This window comes from Eleginops maclovinus, chromosome 20, assembly GCF_036324505.1.
Source record: "Eleginops maclovinus isolate JMC-PN-2008 ecotype Puerto Natales chromosome 20, JC_Emac_rtc_rv5, whole genome shotgun sequence".
Lineage (NCBI taxonomy): Eukaryota > Metazoa > Chordata > Actinopteri > Perciformes > Eleginopidae > Eleginops > Eleginops maclovinus.
In genome coordinates, this window is record NC_086368.1 from 20,641,681 (window position 1) to 20,663,659 (window position 21,979).

The 21,979-nt window shown below is 38.2% G+C and overlaps 1 protein-coding gene across 2 annotated transcripts in view; it reads right to left on the reverse strand.

The window, feature by feature from the left end:
* The window catches only part of cpne5b (copine Vb), a 106,315-nt gene that overhangs the window by 17,825 nt on the left and 66,511 nt on the right, over positions 1-21,979 (reverse strand). For both annotated transcript variants that reach the window (XM_063912066.1, XM_063912065.1), the window contains 7 exons: positions 20,387-20,450; positions 11,776-11,879; positions 9,916-10,020; positions 3,324-3,365; positions 2,890-2,965; positions 1,452-1,505; positions 874-935 (listed from right to left, as the gene is read on the reverse strand). In XM_063912066.1, the coding sequence (XP_063768136.1) occupies positions 874-935; positions 1,452-1,505; positions 2,890-2,965; positions 3,324-3,365; positions 9,916-10,020; positions 11,776-11,879; positions 20,387-20,450 (507 nt within the window). The remainder of the gene's footprint in view (positions 1-873; positions 936-1,451; positions 1,506-2,889; positions 2,966-3,323; positions 3,366-9,915; positions 10,021-11,775; positions 11,880-20,386; positions 20,451-21,979) is intronic.

The following is a 21,979-nucleotide window of genomic DNA, read 5'->3' on the forward strand; positions in this document are numbered from 1 at the left end:
AACTGTCTGAGAGACACACTTCACCTGAGACACGCTTGATATTCAAATGTCAACCTCCGTCTCCGAAACTAAACTGGTCTAAACGTTGGTACCCACTTTAAAGACAGTTCAGTCTTACCTCATATATTTAGCACTTTAGTACTGCAGTCAGCGCATACTATGAATTTATTAATCTAATTACCAAAGTTAAGGTATAATGGTGCCCCTTAATGAAAAATTGAGCAATAGAGATATATGAATTTTAATATATTTTTAATAAAGATTCATAAGTAACTTACAATCTAGATTTTCTATACAAGTGTGCTCGTCCCATTTATTCTTTTAAGGAACATCTAACCCTTCCATCATTCTTAATTCAGTACTGTAGTTTCAGCAAACGTCGCTTTTCAACACAGTGCAGTTCATAGCTCGAAAATAATTTCTCACTTTGTATTCTTTTAAACACACACATGCATCCACTGTCTCTCATTAAAACCCATTACTGTTGCAGACACAACATACAGCTCCCTTAAGGAGTTTCCTAGCTGTATAACACACAGGGTATCAACTTTGGGCTACAGATACACTGGAAGAATCCCTGCTTTTTTAATCAGAATTATCCTTCAAAGCTTCTGCAAGCAATATTTTCATATAGATAAAGGCTCAAATGGAGAGGATTTTCCTGGGAGTTGGTTGGGAGCAATAAAGAGCTTAAAGGAGAGGAGAAATTGCCAGATGGACAGAAACACATCTCTAATACTAACACTGCTAAGGGTCTAAATAGGCACAGTCTGCATTCATTTTAACCATAACCTTCTACAGTTAACCCACGCCATTAAGAGGTAAAGTGACCATTTGATTGTTTGTTGTATGCAGACAGTCATTGCCACTCACCCTCCTTTGATGTAATCTAAGAACGTGAACTCTGACTCCACTGAAAACGAGAGCAGGGTCACCTGGAATTAAAGAAAAACGTGATATTATGTTCCTAAATATAAAAAACCTCCACAGCTTGTCGTGGTTTGGTTTGTTATTTAAAAAAAAAGAGGAGAGCCGGCTGGTTTGAGAAGCATTTGTATGCAGTTCTCGCACAAACTGCTGTGAAGGACCTTTGTGTCTCAATTGGTCGTGGGTGTCGCCCACTCTTTAACATCATCTAATATGTATTTCAAGTGCTGCAGCACCTTCATCTTTTATTTTGTCCCACTCACATTTTTAACTGACCCCCAAAGTTCATGTTGCACGGTCAGATGCAGTTTATGTAATGTAGTATATAATGCAATGTGGTAGTGTACAGGATATATTCAAATACACGTACATATAACATATACATTTCAAAACCATTTCTGAATCTGCAAAGCTTAGTTTTTTGCTTTTTTAACAAATGTTTTTGATAATTGGTATGTGATCCAAGAAGTAACCTTTTATTCTTTTGACTAGAAACCAGTCCTGGTTGCTGGAGCCATACTCACTGTCCCGGAGTTGACATATTTCTTTTTCTTCATTTTCTTCTTGGTGTTAATCACCTAAAAAACAAAAGGTACAGGTGAATCAAAAATGAGCATTTTATGATTTTTTGTAATAACCTATCATGTAAAAATCAGTTCTCCTGCAATTTATCAAATAATTTCCCATTTTAAATGAATGTACACTGTACGCAATGTCAGGGATATAGCCACTGTGAAGGACACTTCAGTGGAGTCTCTGCATCCCAGTGATGTGGAGGAAATAAGGAAGGTCACAAAGGATGTGTTTGAATGAAGTAACAGATGTGTATTAGTTGGAAAGCATAGCTCATGTAAACATTTACACATTCATTATAGAAAAACTTGATCCTTGAGTATCTTAACCACCTCCATAACACTACCACAGGGGCAAGTTAAGAAATTCAGACATCAATCTCAGGCTACAAAGAATCGATGTGAGAGACAGGCTTAAGCTACAAGACTTACATTTATTGTACTGGTATTCTAGCGGCTCCAGAACAAGAGAAAAATGTCAGTCCGTAGACCAAAGACGTCTCAGCTCATTACCTTCATCCTCTTTGGCAGCTGTGCATGAAAGTGACAGCCTCTAATTTAACATGGAGGGATGGCAATTTGTCTGACACACTGAACAATCTGCTGATGCAAAAACTAAAGGTCCTTTCAGTCTCACTGGGAGGTAGAGAGGAATCAAGAGTAGCGTAAAATGGAGCTGACATCCAAAAGACAGGTATTTGTCCTTCGACTGGAGGCTACCAACCCACAGGAGCTGAAACTATTGACATGTCCTTATTCATGATTTCTTTTATTTCTTCCATTCAATTGTTATACTTGTAATCTTAAAAATCAAAATGTCTTGATAATAATTATAAATTCTGCTTCACAAAGAAATTAACAATTTTGGATAAATGCAGAACGCATGTCATTTTAATGCTTTGCGAGTCACCCTAGGATTCTGGGATACTTTAATGATTTGGGCTTGTAATTTGTATACAGAGCTGTTCTATCATGAGCTATTAAGGTGCAAGCTATCCCACGAGAAGAACTGAGAATGTCTTTCTCGTTCTAAATCCCTGGATTGTTTTTTTTGTTTTCTATCTAACTAAATTATTTAAGGCTGAATTATTTAATTAAATGTTCAACTGTTTGGGAGGTTAGGGCGACATAATGCAACATACAAATGACATTTAAAGAAAGAAATGAGTTTTTTAATGTTTTTTATTGCTCTTGAATAATGCATTGGTTAGCTGCTGGAGTAAAGATGGAAGGAATGTGCTAGTGTAATGGAAAACAGTGCAACCATGATGTCAGATAGAAATGTCATTTGTGTCAGAAATGGCATCCAAGACGAGAGGCGTAGTGGGATTCCCGATCCCAGGAGCCAACAGAATCGTAGTTGAATTGTGAAAACACTGGATTCACTCACCTCATACACATTGAACTGGCTCTGCCCTCGAGCTAGCTCTCGGTAGCTAGTTGTAAAATCCCCGATGAAGTCGTGGCTGGGAAAAGGAATGTAAGGAGAGAAACAACAGTCAATAAGAAAAAATATCAGGTGAAATTACCAGGACAAATGTCAGGGACAAAATGGATTTACGTGATGTGAAATGATCAGTTTCTTGTGTGTGTGTGTGTGTGTGTGTGTGTGTGTGTGTGTGTGTGTGTGTGTGTGTGTGTGTGTGTGTGTGTGTGTGTGTGTGTGTGTGTGTGTGTGTGTGTGTGTGTGTGTGTGTGTGTGTGTGTGTGTGTGTGTGTGTGTGTGTGTGTGTGGGTGTGTGTGGGTGTGTGTGTGTGTGTGTGTGGGTGTGTGTGGGTGTGTTTCTGTTCAATTTCCTTTAAAAATTGCTAAATTACACGCACCTGCCATCTCTATCCCAATCATACACCTCCACCTTGATTGTTCTGGGGAAAAAAGAGACACACAAACTATCAGGTTTGATTTTTTAAAGGAGAAACAATCCCTCCACAACTCCCATCCAGTAGTTTGCTGTGGACTTTTTGATCATATGACATGAGCAGATTGGGCTTACCCATTCGACATGGAATTATAAACGTACCAAATTACTAATTGAACTAAGAAGAGAAGTTCCATGAAGGTGCTTTCAAATTGACAAATCTCCACGGATTTTCTGGTAGGTTTTAATCTAGGTGCAGTTTCTACAGTCAACATCTTATGCGTGAAATCACTTTACTGAACTGTATGGACAGACACTCATTGTGGCAGCTCATGTATAGTTTAATCAATTTTGAATGTGTCCTACATACGTTTCACTTTGACTTCATACTGTTTAGCTATGTTCTAACATGACAGTACAGCTACAATGCTTTCAATATTTTGCACACCAGACACATTACAAAAATGTGTGTAAAATATATTTGACTGCTTTTTAACTGTCTCTTGGCTCAAGAATCGCACATCCAAACAATTTCACAATGAACCCATGCTCTTCCTTGGGTCCACATCAATACAACCACCAAGTTTAAAATAATTGTTTAATGGTTGTCAAGAAACTGGGAGGACAGTCAGAAAATTGTCTATTTAGAAGTAGTGCAGCTTTCCAATGCTTTAAATTCATTTTTCAGGCACAGCATTTAAAAAAAGGGGATTTGTTTCAGTGTCATTATCCTGGGGGAGAATAGCCACTCTCCTAAATTTCAACTTCATTATTGTTACTAACGCTAATTGAATTAACAAGGACAGGAGAAGTCTGCCATAGGTGTGTGCTCTTGCGTGTCATGTCACCCTTGAGCCTGGGAGTTTTCAGTGCCAAACACATCAGACTCAACATCACTTGAGCGCTTGAAGGAAAATAAAAAATCAGGGTGTTGATGTATGTACTCCCCTATAATGGTTGTTGTTCAGTTTGTTGTATTGACTGAATGATTCGCTGGATCTTACGTACTTCAGGTTTGTTTAGCAATTAAACTGGATTCCATTGATTCCATTTAAAATCCAAGTTAGTGTTTGGAAATGCTAAAAGGAGAACCCTGAAATAAATTAAAACGGATTTTGCATTGTTCTAAACCTGGGATTCTTGCCTGTTTAAGAACAAAGCTGAGAAGCTGGCTGCACGTTGCACTTCTATAAAGCTCTCCAAAAATGGTGACTTGCAAACATCAGCACATGTTAACTCAGTCAAAAGAAAATCAAAGAAAAACACTGTGATGACATTTTATACAAATGCTGCAGAAACAATGTCCCTGCAGAGTGAAGAAGAAAAAAAAACTTTTGGGCACTTTCATTCCTGAGACACATTGATCTCACCCCCCGCATCTACCCTCTCCTCCCTACTTCTTCTTACACAACTACTGACACCAGACCAGATCCAAAAGAAATGGAAGCAAGCAGTGCATCAGAGACTCTTTTCCTGTCACTGAGGAATTGAAAGATTCCTGAAATAAGCCCAGCTTCCTTTCTGCCACCTGGCTCTTTCATTTTGTGGTGACAGTTTGTTTTTTTGAGGTTATTTTCAAGGCTGTGAGAGAGAGAGAGAATGTGCAAAAACATGGTTCTACTCGTTGAGCATGGTATATTGGTAGTGGTAAGATAGATACACAAATATACGCCTAAATCAGAGAAAGAAAGGCTGAGTCATCCCTTACCTTGACCATTCAATGTGCAGAGCTAGCGTTAGGAGCTGCAGTTTTAAAGCAAACCATGGTACTCAAACTACTAGGAGCTGCTTCATACCGACTCAAAGCATTTGCCATGATTTATTTCAACTTACAGCTGCATTGAAGGACTCAGATGCTCAGATTGGTGCATTCAACTCCCAGAACAATATACACTCCAAAACTAATCTGCCTCAGATATTCTCAGCCACTTTTCAAAGGCATCTTTAATCAACTTAACAATCCTTCAGTAACAAGTATCTGTCTGTGTTTTTTTTTTTGTGGGCAGAAATAGTCTTCGCTTGAGTCACATGGGAGATATGTTAGTGACAAAGAATGTATTCTCTTTTTGGATCAATTATCAGCATAAAAATGTCTTGCATACCACCTACACAGAAGAAAGTCGAGGATATAGGGGATATGAATGATACAGAACAAAAGAGGGAAGGAAAATCTGATTTCCATTATAAAACAACATGGATAGAGCGTCCTCTTTTCTTTGACATGCTCTTCTGAAACGGGACCTTTTACATATTGGAGTTCTGTTTTTCCTTCTTCCTTTGCGGTCTGTTATATGTTGCTCTTTCTCCTCCTGTCTCCTTCCCTTACTCTTTCCCTACTTCAATTTCCTTCTACTATGTCTTTTTTGTCTTAAAATATAGTCTTCAAGAGCAGATTGCATGTATGTTTGCTCTCTGTCACCAGAGATTTAACCTGATCTGCTTCTTGAAAGACAGTCTGTGTAATTACTATGCCACCCTGTCGCCAGCCAACAGAGGGTGGAGGTTTTATTTTAGTTTGCAAGATATTCTTAAAGGTTACAAACAAATCTGACTTGGATATGTTTGACAGATAGCCTTTGGCGAGGATTCACACCTGGGATTTACAGTTGTTTTTTCTAGCTTTAACAAGCAACGCTTTAACCAATTACAGATTTTACGCAGCAACAATTGTGCATGGTCGAGTAGCCTTTAGCCTTTGTTTGTTCATGTTGAACATTGGTAAAGAGATGTTGCTTCTATCAATGTTTGTTCCATCTCTATAATTAAAGTTAATGAGAGACCCTGTTCTATTTAATGGATGCACTGGTCCTACTTGTTTTCATTACAAAAAATAATTACCCATCCTATTTCCAATATCAACTGAACACTACTACTGCTCTCAACCTATAATCAATATCCTGCGTTACTGTCCGGCACTGCTGCATCCAATAGTGAAATGAGGCTGTATCTATAGTATACTTCAGGAGTTTTACAACAGCAGTCACATTAACACAATACCTAAATCATGGCTGTTTTTCTATTTTGAAGTGAGTGAAAGATTTCACTTGGAAACTGGTTTGAATGCTCATACTTGTTTTTGTTTCATGCAACACAATATTGGCCCTTAACAAAAATCTGTATAATGAACAGGTAAGACATTCAGCTCAAATGAAGCACATTGCTGAGGTTTATACAATCCCTTCCAGCCATACCACACCCGATCTTTGTCTTAGTAAACATTTTTTTTAGAACGAGATTTACTTCACTTTCATAGTTCCATAGATACCGGTCTGAACTGAGACTAAACAACACTATTTTCAGGTGACTGTGTACAAGATATAATTTGTCTGGCTCGAGAAAGAAAGTCATAATCTTCTGGAAGTTTGCGTCATCTCAGAGACACTGTAATCTTCTTTCCTTGTTGCTTTGAAGTTACGTCTCAGAACACAATGCCGCTTTTGGAATTCCCCCTTCACCTTATGCCTTTTGGTGCATCTAACAAGAGAAGCGTGCTCAGACTAAAGCTCTGATCTTATTAGATCCGAGCCAGTCACCAATAGTCCATCCACTGACATACTTCAGTAGATAGAAGTGTTTCAAGGCCTTCTCCAATATCTGCAGTAGTGAAAGAGAGTAGTGGGTGCGTCTCCTCCCATGTGCAACAGTAATAAACAAAGCAATGCTCCTTATGCAACTCGTACTATTTATAATTTAGCGAGTCGTTTTGGATCAGACCCTCAGACTTTGAGATAAAGCATATTGAAAAGTATAACAGAGACTCGTATTGAGCTTGAATAACCTCATTTAGGTTATCCCTTTTTAGTGTGTTTGCTTCCATTATTCTTTACAAAAATGTTTTCACATTGCACATAAAAACACTTTAGTGGAAACTCTGAAAGTGTCTTATATTTTCAATGGTTTGAATATACCCAACGAGAAAGTTATTGGCACTATCTGTTTATCTTGACCCAACAAACACTTCTTTGCCATATTCCAGGAAACACATCTTGAATAAATTGAGGCTGTGGGAGATATTGCCTGAATCCTAGGTGACGAGGGCTCTCTATATCCTCAATTTATCTGCTTGAGTCCACAACGGGCATCAGGTTGACCTTCTGCAGACTTCCAGAGTAACTTTGCTGAATTATTTATATTTGTTTGTTATAATCTGCAAAGGTAGACAGGCAGTGTTTGTTGTTTATTCCAAGTATAAAGTTAGGCTTATTGTGAGCATCACATGTAAAGAGACAGTTAATGAATATTCATAAACTACTGATTTGCATGAGTTGCCAATATAACCACAGTAGAGAAAAATACTTCAATTCATGTCCTGGAAGCATTGAGGTCTTAAATCCCTTCTTTGGTGAGTTTACAAACGTACATTTTTTCTAACCAATTAGTTGTTATTTAAAGAGACTTGTCTTGGTTTCTCTTTTGTATTTTTACTATTACTCTTTATTAAAGCGTTTCTTATCTGATTATTTGATTGACAATGGGATAGTCGATACAATACTCGATTACTAAAATAATCAATAACTGCCGCCCTAGTCTGAACCGATTGAGTAGATTTTTTTATTTTGTTTTTTTCCCTGCTCTTTAGGGTATGGACACCACACATTAGATTTGTTTAAAAGCACCAAAGGACTACCTTCAGATAAGTAAATACAAAGATTTAAAAAATGGATAGCCTTGAGACCCTTGTTTATTGCAGAGTTTGTAAAACATCTATTAGTAGGTCCTAAGAACAACCTATATAATTAAAAAGGCAGACAGTTCTGCCACTCCCCCCTTCATCAACTCAAAAACACTGACACAAAGATTATTCCTCACCCACACACACCCACATATAACCTTTTTATATAGCGCTGGTTTGGGATAATTGAGGCTTTATAAGTTTTCCTTGCACATTTAATGTGAATAATATCCAACTTTTATATTATGTTAGCCGTAAATTGGCCTTTCAATTTCATTTGTCAGATAGTTTACAGATTTAAATTGTCACGGTCAACTTGTATTTTTTCTACTTTTTAGTTCTGTTTTATTTCTATTTTGATATTTTATAATTGTTTTATTTTCTACTTTTGCATATTTTATTATATTTTGGGTGCGTCTTTGCAAGGCAACAAGCAACTTTGATGCCAAACTCAGTCTCTTGTGTGTGATAAGCCCTGACAGGATGGTCATCATTCTAAAGCACATGTGTGATTGGAAATATTAGGTATCTTAGAGAGTCACAGTATTGAATACTTCATAAAACAACCCCAACAGTAACTCTCTTCCCTATATCCTGTTTGGGATTGTCTGCCTTTCCTTTGCACACACCAGGTTCCCATCATTCTCGGTAATTAGAGTTTGACTGAATACAAACAAAAAAGGACGGACCACTTTGAGAGAGAGATGAACAAAAAGACGCGGTATGCCACATTAAATATTTCCCCCACAAACGTAATCTGTCAGTCACTTCTTTTTCATCCTCCCTCACAGCTCCGTTATGGTTTTGTTATTTTTTCTTCCCGTCTTTCAAATTAGTGGCAGGCAGATAAGCTGGGAGAAAAATGAATTCATATCCCCTCTGCCACAACATGTCTAACATTAATTACATGACAACTGTGAGGAGCAACCCATCATTATTTCATATTAATAGTATTCCTTTTGTTTGCTATCTTATTATTTCTCTTTCAATAATTTCCCTTATTTTTCTTTATTTTGCCCTGCTTACATTCATCAACTGACCATTGATGTCATGTGTTATGACAGAGGTACTTTTTTACTTTTTATTGCTTCAAACAGTCTTCACCTTTACCATTAGGCTGGGCAACATGGTGATGTACGTGTCGTATATATTTTTAATATTTTATTTCTATCGCAGTTTAGATCAGTCTTATGGCAATTTTTGTAACTGTATATATTTAACACGTACGTTCTTAAAATTAGAAAAAAAGTCACTACTTAAGATTGAAAGAGCAATCCATATGTATTGCATTCTTGCCTATTTCAATGGTGTTTTTGAAAGGCGTCATTCTAGACAAGGGTTTAGTGAACAGCCAGTATAGGCACACTGTTCACCGATTGTTAGTGGTAAAGTGGTATACCTATATGGCCCAGATGATATCTGAAGAGGTAAGTGTTGACAATAAAATCACCACAAGGAGGTCATTGGAGATAAGAGAAGCTTGTTGTGTGTGACCCCTGCTACTCTAGCAAAGATTGATACAGAGCGATGTCCTTAGGTAACAGCAGCAGAAATAATGTGACAGTTTAAAGAATTGGAGGGTTATCACTGCACCAGGTCGGATTGATTTCTGCTGGTTAAACCCATCGACACTCAGGGTGTGGTAACGGCTGTCATCCATTCGTAGTTTGTCATTCAGAGATATTTTAGTTTGGAGCCATGAAGGTAGTCGATAAATTCAGCCAACAGAAATCAATGAAGATAGACGATGTCAATGGGGTCGATATAATAGATTATTCAAGTTGTGTGTGCAGGCTTTTTTTTATATGTGCATGTGTGATTCGTTTGAGTTCCCAGACTGTGAAAGATGGCGATCAGAAGGTGAGGGGGAGGCAGAATTGTTTACCTGTCGTAGTCTCCATTGCAGAGCGCTCGTACTGGGATAGCGAAAGGCTGCCACACTGGATTTAATGTGTTCTTCACCACTTCAGTTTTATGACAGATAGTAAACCTAGAGGAGGATGGAAATGAGGGGAATATCTTCAAAAATGTATTTTCACATGATGTTTAATATTACAAAAGCAAAGGAGAAAGATTCATTTAGGGGATGAGCAATCCTCTAGAAAAACAGAAACAGGAAAACATCCAGAACAATTCAGAACTGCACAATTTTAATATTATTTTTTCAAAACGTTCAATTGTTTTGAGTGCATAGCAGGATTAGGATAGGTTAGGTTAGTTATTTTGTCAGAGAGAAACATGGATACAGTGGGACTATAAAAAAGTGATTTTTAAATGATCTGGTATGAGGAGTTATCAGTCAGGAAATGGAATCTAGTCCTACATCAATACTGATAGTGCCAAAGATGATATGTCAATACAATAACAGATATATCTATTTCATCCGCCTCCTCAGCTACTTCCGTCGTTAGTCTAGATAATTCGGAGCTGTTCAACTTCAGAAACACTGTTTTAAATTCTCCCCCCAACTCCCAGTGGCTACCCTTTTCTACCTTTGAAGCACGCTGTAGCTCTAATGTCAAGTCCTATAGTGACAGGAGAGATGCTTTAAATAGGGCTGTTCCCCTCTTTGTTTATTACTTGGCTTGACTCCCATCAATCTTGTGTTTTAGACTTCGGAGAATAACCTGATATTTCGGTCTGGCTTTTAAATCCTTTCCCTTTACACAAAGTGTGACAATGATATGCAAATGAATTCCTCTGATATCTGAAATGCTTCACAGAGCAGAGCACATAAATTGCTATCAAATTCCCCAAAATATCCTCTCCAAAAGCAACAAGGCATATCACAATTTTCTATTTTTTTCTGCCTTGGATTACTTGTGCCTCTAGCCTTTTAAAACCATGTTAGTCCTTTAGCCGCATAGAACTCTAATTTGCAACCGCCCCTCTGGCAGCAAACACAGATACTGCTCGCACATCTTTGGAGATCCATTTCCTACCCTGTTATGTATTAAAAAAATACTGAGAAAAGCTGGAAGACTGCTAATGAAGCACTTGCTAAAGCATCTCCGGTGAGATAGGGCTGACACTGACACAACTGCGCAGTCCCTCGGGAGGCTGAACAGCACTTTGGGAAGGCGTGAGGAGGTGGGGGAAGTGTTGTGAATCCCTCTGTGAATTGCCTTAGAAACCGACACTGTTTTTCCTATTGATGGAAAATGCAGATTTTTCTTTCATGCTTTTTTCTCTATTTCCTTTTTGATCTGTCTGGGTCATTTAAGTAAGGTATAGTCATGGGAGTAGTAGTTGTGCTTTGAACAGGATACTTGCCTCTCTATGCAGCCTTAGTTGTGCATGTATCCGTGACCACTGCCATTCTTCCCAGCACATAAAGTCTCTCCACTCTCTCCTTTAATGTTCCTGCGGTCTGTGCCTCTCCCTCTTCCCCATGTGATTCCCATCTGATTTCTTGTATTATATTATTGTAACCCTTATGATATTGTTTTTTAAAACTCATTTTCCAAATTGTTTTTCAAAACTCTCATAGGAGCTAATTTAACCTGCTTCAAGAAAGGCAACCTAATATCTTCCCTGGATATTGGGGACCTTAGGTGACACAAAAATCGGCGGCTATGGTTTAAATGTGTTTGTTGATATAATTTTCTTTACTGTACCAGACCTACATATCAGTCGAAAAATGTAAGTCTCTGGGGGCTTCCCAGTCCACTGGCAGCCCCTGCAATTTCAGCCTCCTTTTTGAAAATACTTGAAATAACAAAACTGTTTCGCATGAAAAACTCACGTTCCGTCCTCGTTGCTTCTGTAGAAGACCATGAAAGGGTCCGACTTGCCAAAGAAGTCTTTCTTGTCCAGTTTGTTGGCACAGAACTGCATAGTGGCGCTGTCCTACAGGGAAGCAGGGAGATGGGGTGAGAGAAGTGTGAGAAAGGGTTTGGGGGTAAGGGTATATCATAACTTCACTACAATGGAAGGTTTTATTCATATTTATATGGCATAGTTCACTCTTCCTCCCCTGATTCTGGTTTTGTATCTTCTCAGCTCTCAGCAGATGGAGGAAGCTGTGCATTACACACACTAATAAATACAGCATCACTACTGTAGTCTCTGTTTGTACTTAATGTTTATGGGTGTGTGTTTACACTTGTATATATTTAAATGCCAGTCTTAAATATCTTGAATGTTTTTTATATCATAGTTTATTAGATATTTTTATATTTAGTATACCACTTTTTGTCCGGTCCAGTAATGTACATGCTCACACACGTGTATACAGTACAATACAGAAAGTGTAAAATTACCCACAAACAGCTGCCGGTAAAAACATTAAATATAACTATTTCCTGATTCGAGTTAATGAAAGTCAATCATTCCGAAGAATGCTTTTCAACTATTGAATGAGGATGTACATATATGACTGTATTGTCTGTGTAGGGTGGACGTCACATTTTTCCACGAACTACTGACAGTCAGCCTACCATACACTTTAGCCTTATCTATAGCCACAGCCTAATAGTGTGTGTGTGTTCAAGTATGCAGGCATTTTAATCCCCAACCAATGTACCTTATCCACCCACCTGCAGTCCTGCTAACATCAGTGCCAGCTGCTTACCAAGTCTAATTCTAGCATGAGTAATGGTCATCAAGCTAACCTTTTCTGATACCTGTCACAGGATCTGGAAAGCAACAGATGCTTCCCGTATACTTCAGCCTCAGAGAAACTGCTCGGGGTCTTGTATTTTTCAAATATCTTTTGAAAGCTGCCTTTGCTTCTTGTGTTACTCAAATAAAATGTTGTTTTCAATTTAGAGCCATTTCAGAACTTTTGGGTATCATTCAGATAGAACATTATGTTGTTAGATAGCCATAGTGTACTTCAGTAGATATTAAGCAAGAATTGCACAATAAATCTGTTATTTTGTTATCACCTTTAAAATGTAAATGGACCACTTTAATCACATAATTTCTGTTAATAATTATGATAATAGTGTTTTTGTTTTGTTTTGCATGTGTAAGTTTTTGAATATTTATACATTGTGATGCCAGAAAACACAACAACTAGGCTAGGTATCAGAACTGAAAAAAGAAACAATGCCAAGTGGTCTTGAAACGGTCGAACAATACCTGTGTAAAGAGGATCAAGAAAAGAAAATACGATTTGCATTTGTTTTTTGCAGCAAATCACTGTGACCTGTGATTGGCCCACTACAGCTGCAGCTACAGCCCATTTAGTATGTGAAATGGTAAAAATGCCTCCAGTCATGATGGATATTTAATGAAGTATGGAAAAAAGTTGTCCGGTCTTTTTTTTGTATCAGTATTGCTTTAAGGGTAGCGGGTTCATAATATTTTAAACCATAAACACCCCAACTTTACTATATTAGTATGTTTCATACAGCCTCCATAATTGTCGCTGTAAACCAACGGTTATTCCTCTCTGTTTACCCTCTCTCCCTCACAAATGAGCCAATTGTGTTTTTTCTCCACCAGTTGTTTATCATGATATGTAGCGCTTTTACAATCCCCAAATATAAATCCCCTTACTGGTTTTGAGGCTTGTATAACTTGTTAACTGTTCCCTCCCTCTTCTTGGCCTTCCTTGTGTGGTGGCAGTGCAGGGAAGGAACTTATCTCTGGTGAATAGGCTGTGTCTAATCTCTGATGCACAGTGGGTTCATTACAGTATGTTCAGATGCTGTAACAGTAGATTGCTGTTGCTGTCAGGGCTCGAGGCCTTACTCTGCGGGCCATGGTGCCACTAATGATCACTTAATAGCTTTTTAATGTTGCAGCTTGCACCTTGTAATCAGGCTGTGTGCTGAGTGGCAAATCAGCAAAAGAATGTGTGCGAGGTTGCAAGTGTGTGAGAGTGAGAGCAGGAGAGTTTGTGTGCACACATGCCGATGCCCATTTGAATTCCTGCATGCATCTTCCCACAGTGTCCTCGCTGTGTCTTTATCAGTCACAGCCAGGCACAATGCAGCACACACTTCCCTCTGACACACTCATGATCGCATCCACTCCACTCCCGCAGCAAGAGGAACTTTATCTGTATTCCTGTCCTCACCCCGAGTACACACACATACACACACATCAAACGTCTGCCATTTGACAAATCCCTCCTACACAGAAGACTCACTCTTTCATTCTCTTAAAAACACTCCTTTAATCCTCCCGGGGGATGTTTGCAGCCGTGATTGACACATGCAGTTGAATGCTTATGTCATCTGAATATGTGACAGTAGAAATAGCAACAGTTCTCATTTCTAGAGCTTTATGTTTTCTATTTTCAACAAGTACCTCACTTCAACAAGTACATAAAAGCATTGTTCAAGCTTTCAATTTAATGCCTATACTTGCTTTCAAATAAATCTCAAGGCTGATTGTGGAGAATGTTTTTTTTCCTGCACCCAGTAAAAATGAAAAGGAAAAGCCTCAACTATCCACTGACCAAAGAGATTTAAATAACTCCCAAGAAAAGTTACGGTGCAGTTGAGTACATTTTTAAAACATGACAATTTCCTGTCTGATATCCAAACCTTCCCTACTCCTGCCTGTATGGAAACCAGGCAGGAGGGATACAGTGTGTTCACTAACATATTAAGCACACACAGACGAGCATAATGATTACATTAGCTTTTCTAGATGATCGTCCACAGCAAAATAAAATGTATATGATAATACAAACTGATTTTTAATGAATCCTGCATTCATACAGTGTAAGAAACAAAAACATTACATTTAGCTGCTAACTCAAATGCATGGATTATGACTATAGTCAAATCACAACTCGAACTCAACATGAAATTTAGCAGGCATGCAGCTTGTGCTCAGTGGGATTTATTGTTGACAGAAAGCAGATCACAGGCGTGCTGCATGGCCCTGAAGGATTGTTGTGGATTATGCTGCTGTAACATTATGCTTTCTGTTTTTCTAGCATTTATTCAGTGAAATGTCCTATACGTTTTTTTGTTGATTTACTATTCACTATTGACTGCATGGCCAAAATGCTATTTTATAGATACACATTTAACAACATGAAACTACAATGTTATCCCAGAATCTCAACTTTGTGTCATGGCATTAGCTTTGTGCATTTCTGGTTTAACTATATTACAGTAAAGTGACATAGTTTTCCAAACTTACAAGACTTCTCTAACTGATTGTGCCATCGGTTGTCCTTAGTCTTAATTTCCATATTAATGATGATTAATCAAATTCATGAAAATCTCCGACAAAATCATAGTAATATCCATATCAGGGTAAATTGTAAATTTGTAAGTCAACACGCTGAAAAATGCTTTACACTGCAACAAAGCCGTTACTTAATTATCTGCCATTTTCATCTGTGTTTAAACAACTACAATCAACAGTGAATACAGTATGCATCAAATCCAGATTTCTTTTTACAAGAAACCACACTGTAAAGTCTCAAAATGTGCGGCCTTAACTCCCAATCAGGCCTAAATCAATTTGTAAACAAACAAATCACCAGCACTGTTTGTCAGCTTTATATCAATTTATCATAAACACAGGGTGTCCGTCAGTTTACTTTAAAGGGATAAAATAAACTTGCTGATCAAGCTGTTCCCAAAGTAAGCACAGATTTTTGTATTCCGAAAGCTAAATTCGACACTCTGGATCTACAAAAGGGAGGACACACGAGGAATTTTCTGCGGGGGTAATAGACACATAAAAGCATTTATGGTGATGGGATGTGTTGAGGATATTAAATATTCATCTGCTCCTACCTCATTAAGGTTCTGAGGCACGAACACACACCCTTGCAGAGGTCTGTGATCAACAGCCATTTGCTAATATGGAGAGAATCCGAGTATCAATATTTAAAGAAGGGGGGCAGGCTGAATATAGACACATTCACACCCTCAGGGGTGTAATTAAGGATTGTTTGGGACAGGAGAGAGTGTGTTACTGCAGGAAGAGTTATTGATGCACTAATTAAGACAGAAATGGGGATAAGACAAGAGGAAAGGTAGTAAAACTATAGCATGAGGGCCAAACCGGTGCATTTCTATTGGAATATAAGCATGAATTAGTGTGATCCATTATGTTTGTGGCCCCTTGGGCTCAAAAGCCGGCAGAAGATGTATGGCAAAGGCGAAAAAAGAGAAGGGGAATGAGGTGAAACAAGGTCCAGACTCACTTTAAGTCCAAATCTCAAGCGATAAAAAAGAGGAGGCAGATTTAATACGATAATGAAAGAAAAATGATTCCTGCTGTTTCTATGATGGCTCCCCCCACTGTGTTCAAAGTGTGCAAATCAGTGCACACTCAATTTAAGCAAACCTGACATACAGTACATGGTCCTCAGTGATTTTGCATTATTTTACATGAGTGGTTCCTTGCTTGAATGAGCATCCTCCTTTTTGCTTGATTTAAAACCTAAGGATACTAAATCTGTGATTTATGTTATTCTGTGGCGTAAGGATTGCCGAACAGTGTACGTGAGTGGAATTGAGCGTCAGCAATTTCTGCTTCCCACTCTCAATGCACATCTGCTTATCTCTCCTCTCCCAGCTGCTCCGGGTTTTCTATTTTCTACATTTTAAATGTTCTTTATCCCAGTTGTTCTCTGCTACCCTTAAAATAGCACCATTTCCAGTCTGCTCTGTAGGAATTGCTGTGAAAGCCGCCCTTCATGTGTATTGCATAATGCGTAGTACAATTCAGATAGCAGTTAAAGTAGGTAGTGAAAGGAGCCTCAGCTGGTGAGGTCGAAAGATGTGGATCTTTTGTTTGAAGTCGATGATCAAATTTGAATGTTTCATCAAAGTTTAAGTTTTCCTGATAAATAATTGTGTATTTAAAAGTTGTAAAGGTAGAGAGCCTGGATTATAGGAGGGCAAACAAATGGGAGTTCCTGTCACACAGAGACAGACCCTCACCTTACATCTATCTATCTGTCGGTTATGGTTCAACTTCAACTGTTGGTGGCCAAAAGACCGACTGCAAAACAGTCCAGCAGTTCAGTTTGTAATATAAAACTGAATCAAAATCATCTTGGGGCTGCTGCTCTACTCGCACACTGCTCTGCTCACATTCCTTGTTGCAGATATGTTAGAAAAATTAAATTAAAACAAAGATTTCCCTTGTGAACCAGCCAAATTGCTTTGCTGTGGAGAGATGCTAAACTACACTTGGATACTGTAAGTGCTATAGGATGCAATTATGCAGGATAATAACTCCAATGTGGGCAGACACATAAAGTCAATATTGTCATCACATTTTATATGAAATTCCGAGATGCTATAACCATTAGGCTTCCCTGTAAGTTTGTAAATTTTGCTATCTTTCACAATATTTGGTTTTGTGTTTCGCTCCTCTGTATTCCTCAGAAATCCTGCGGGGTCCAGGTTTACCGTTGCAGACATTTTATTTTAAAGGCTGCTTAACTGTGAAGCCCCTAATGTATTTGGGAGGCGTAGCAACCCTCTGAAATTGGTTGCTTCGGGTGTGATAATGTTTGCAAGTGGGAGTTTAATCAAATTCATGTAACCCCATATTGTTACGGTCAAAGTGTTGAGATATCTAGTCAAACTTTTAATAACCAGCGCGTGGAGTTTGATAAATGTTTCACTAAACTCGAATTGCTTAATTTACTTAATGTTTATTTTTAAATGAAATGGGATTTGCTTCCAAAGCTCATTGTATTTTCTCCATATGGTTTAGGTTTAATAAACTGTTGTGGAAATAAGTTAATTAAAAAAGATCAGAAGTGTGTTAATAGATCATAGGGAGTGCAGGGTTTATAATATGGGACTAGCTGCAAGAGTCAGGTTCACTTTGTATTCAATAATTCCAGCATCTGCTAAAATGTGATTAGTCATCTTGGGCTGCTAATGGATTTTTTCAGTTTGATTCCTGTGCCGTCTGTTCAAGTAAAGTTGTCTGTTTTGCTATGACCTTGTTTTATTAACCTAAGCTGCTTCTCCTTTGATCATTATTATAATGATGTTCAACCCCTGATGTGAAACAAATGGTATAAGCAATTAAAGTGTCTCTTTCTTGAGACTTCTTTACACTTTGTAGTTTTATGAAACCAAAAGAAAACTGCCAACTGAAATCAATAAAAGCTGGCGACCTCCAGTGTCTGACTAAAAGTAGTGTTTATATTTTTGTATAGATTTATTTTATTAAAAAAGAACTGAACAAAATGTTAATTACATCCCCACGTTATTTATGAAAGCACTACTCAGGGTTCGTTTGATGCAAAGGTTTACACCGAAGATCGAAAATACTGGCTGTTTCTGAAAAACATGTGTATAGATCTCTGATGAGATTTAATCATGAGCAAGTACAAATGTAAACCACACCACATACCCAATTCTCTGAGGCTGCCAATGAAACTGATGCTAAATATGCTTTAACTTGTTCAAACGGTCCAAAACCACCAGAGCATCCATTATTTTAAACTCATGCAGTGCTTTGAATAACCCAGAGAACTTTAAACTCAAGTCAAGAATTCAGTGTCTCCCAAGAAACCCAATGTGTCCGACTGAATTTTAGAGTCATGTGTAAAATATATTCACAATGTATCTTTGATTTGAATATTGTGTTACTCAGTGAGAGGATCACAGACCTTTAGCAAAGTGTTGAAACTAAATAAATCACATTGAGTCCGCATAGAAAGGCTTAGTTCACTTTAACGCTGCTAGATTGGAGGTTGTACACCCAACAATGAATTATTGCCTTTGAGATAATTTGGGGATCTTTTAGCAACTGTTTTATTATTTATTTTTCCAGTAGTTTGTGTATGTGTGAGAGAGAGAGGGTGTCTGTGTGTCTGTCACACTCGCTACAAGGGACAAGGTCAGGCAGGGCTGGGTTTTAATTAACCAACACTCTGTTTCACACTATTATACGCCAAGCTGTTCTTATAGCTAAGAGCTACAAGCCTGACATGAAATAATCCTTTATTGATTGACTTCACTTTCTCTTTCTATCTGTCTGACACTTCTTGTCTCTCTTTTACACACAAACACCATCACACACACATTTCTGTTTCCCTCCATCTTATAACTGCTTGTTTGCTCTTTTATTATCATTGTGCCATTTTCTCTTTCTCTGTTACCTTCTCTCTCTATGTGCCATTTGCTCTGTTGCACTCTCTTGCTTTTCAATATCCTTGTCTAATCTGCGTGCTGGGAGCCCAGTGAAGCATCCAAAGCTTTAGTCCACAGCGATGGTGGAGGGGCCGGTCAGCACTCACCCCGTCATGTTCCTGGGCTTTTTCATTAGACAGGTGCACCTTCAGCAGAGTGAGAACAGCTGCGCTGTCTGTTATACTCTGAGAAAAGGGTGTGTGTGTGTGTGTGTGTGTGTGTGTGTGTGTGTGTGTGTGTGTGTGTGTGTGTGTGTGTGTGTGTGTGTGTGTGTGTGTGTGTGTGTGTGTGTGTGTGTGTGTGTGTGTGTGTGTGTGTGTGTGTGTGTGTGTGTGAAAGTGTGGCACTGTAGGTAGATGCATACTTGCCACTACTGTATCTTACTTACAGCCTTGCACTAAACACTTTATCTGTTACTTCAGATTAAAGATAAAAAAACAATATAAAATAACATAATAAATGGTGTACTGTATAATACATGTTCTAAATAACCTTTCTTTTTTTTTAAAGGTACTACTATATTTCTGTCTGGCTCTTCCAAGCCAGAATATAAATATTGACAAAAAACAGCAACACATGAGCACTCAAACACCACATCTCTACTTCTCCTGAGAGTGCATCACGACACTGATGAATAATGTTAGTTTATGAATGCTAAATGTGTTAACCTCTTCAAACAGGCCAGAACCATGTCAGAATCCATTTATACAAACTAATGCAGTGCAGACAAGCATTTTGCATTACCCATTGAGTCAGAAAACAGCATGGGATGTACCTGTCAATCACAATGTAGCCCCGCCCTAAAGGATACCCTACTTTTTCCCTTTTGTCTATTTACTCAAAATGGGACAATTATTTACTAAATGACCATCATGCTTTATTAAGGAAGACTTGTACTTGCCAATTAAGTCCATCAAGTATTAGAAAATGTTTGCTGTGGTAATAACTCTAGTAGGCAAGTTCATTTTCTCATAGACCTTTAAGATACTTCCGCATTGACTTGGCTATCAGAACCGCAATATGTGAATTGTTATAAAATGTCTTGTTTATAACGTTTAAAAATACCCCAAAAAGATATGTGATTATGTGTACAGCAAGTAGCTAAACAGTAAGCAGGACATTTCTTTGTCTATAACTGTGTGTCAGCACTTATTGGCCCACCTAAGCTTTCCACTGCTCCATCCACTATTATGCACAACGTTTTATTTGTACTTCACTGACAGATGTTTGTATGCTAATGTGTGGCAGGGGAGATTATTATGGCTTACTTACTCGACAATTGCTCAGCTCCTCTGCGGACAGGACGATAGTACCACATTTCTTCCCTTGGATCCCCCTGTGGAATAAAGAAAGACGACAATAAGAGCTTAACATAAATTGAACGAAACACATCTTCAATTTGCCCACTCTCGGCCACTCTTAAATGATCACTATAGGACACTGCAGCAAAAATAAAGACATGTTCCTTCCAAAGTGTGAATGAGTCCTTCTGATAATACTCCACTACAAAAAATCTATCTGATCCATTTAACTTCTTTTAACTCCAGTATTTCTTGACATTCAACAGGGCATGAGAAAACCTCAGAGGACTTAGCTTTAACTGGCTGTAACATACCGTTCATTTTTCCCACGATGAGGGCTAACGTGTACTTCAGTTTGATGTGCAAGTTGTACCCTATTATGCTGACTACCCTCACTAGCAGCTTTACACACCAGGGCAAAGGTCCAGAAGCCATTTCAGCTGGCAAACATGTTAAATTGTCACTTGATATTCATAAGTAAATGTGTGGAGTGATGAGTTTTGTATGCACTGGTGAAATGAAGATAGTTTAGTTTTTTGCCCCAGAATTTCACATTAGTTGTCCTTCATTTTAAGAACTTTTAAAAATCAATCCATTATCTCTTTGCCCTTTCAGCACACAAGAAGCAGAGCCTTTAGTCCCAGCAATAAGTTCTTAATTGTACGAAGCAACTGAGGTCATTTCTAAATTGACTCTGAGATTTTGGAGATCATGGTTTTCCTTTACCGGGGGAATCAAGAAAAAAGGCTGCATTTAAAACCATTCATCTTAAAAAATCCCCTTTGCACACTTTTAAATGAATGCATCTTATCTCGCTCTTGTAATGCGCACAAAAATAAAATGTGTCTAAGAAATCTTAAAGGTAAGGCAGAGAAAATATGTAAAAAATAGAGAAAGGGGAAGTAAAAAATATATATATATAGATATCAGACCTCTTAATTCTGTCTCCAGCTTTTTCAGAATACTGCGTCAAGCCTTTTAAAATGATCAGGTATGAGAGAGAACAAATTACTCCATGTCTCTATATTGGCTTCCTCTTAGTCATGGACGTCAGTTGAACCGTGTTTTTGTTTTGTTCTGCAGAGCACAGTCTCACCCTTGTTTCCATTAGTGAGCTCCTGTCCTCAAACCATGCTGTCACTGACGTCAGATCCTCTATCCAAAGACCTGTCTGTTGCTGTAGATCTTTGCCTAAAAACGTCCACCAGCTTTCAATTAATTTTGTTCATGTGGAACTGTGTCTTGGTTTGTCGGTTATCTGTGTCTTAAGAAACTTGTTATTTCAGTTCTCTCTTTTCTAACGTGTCTGCACTGCAAAGCATTAAAAAAAAGGTTTTGTTTAAATAACTTCAATTGAGTTATGAATTATATCTTGGCAAAATCCAATTTAACCATTTTGTCAATAGGACACTTGTGTAAGAGTAAAATATCCTGCCAATTCAGCCATATTGCTCCCATTTAACACTTATTACAAAACACTTTTCATGGTTCCCCACAGTGTATCACCTTTCATTTATCTGCCTGACATCAGCCTGTCGGATCTGCGAGGCCATTAACCATCCCA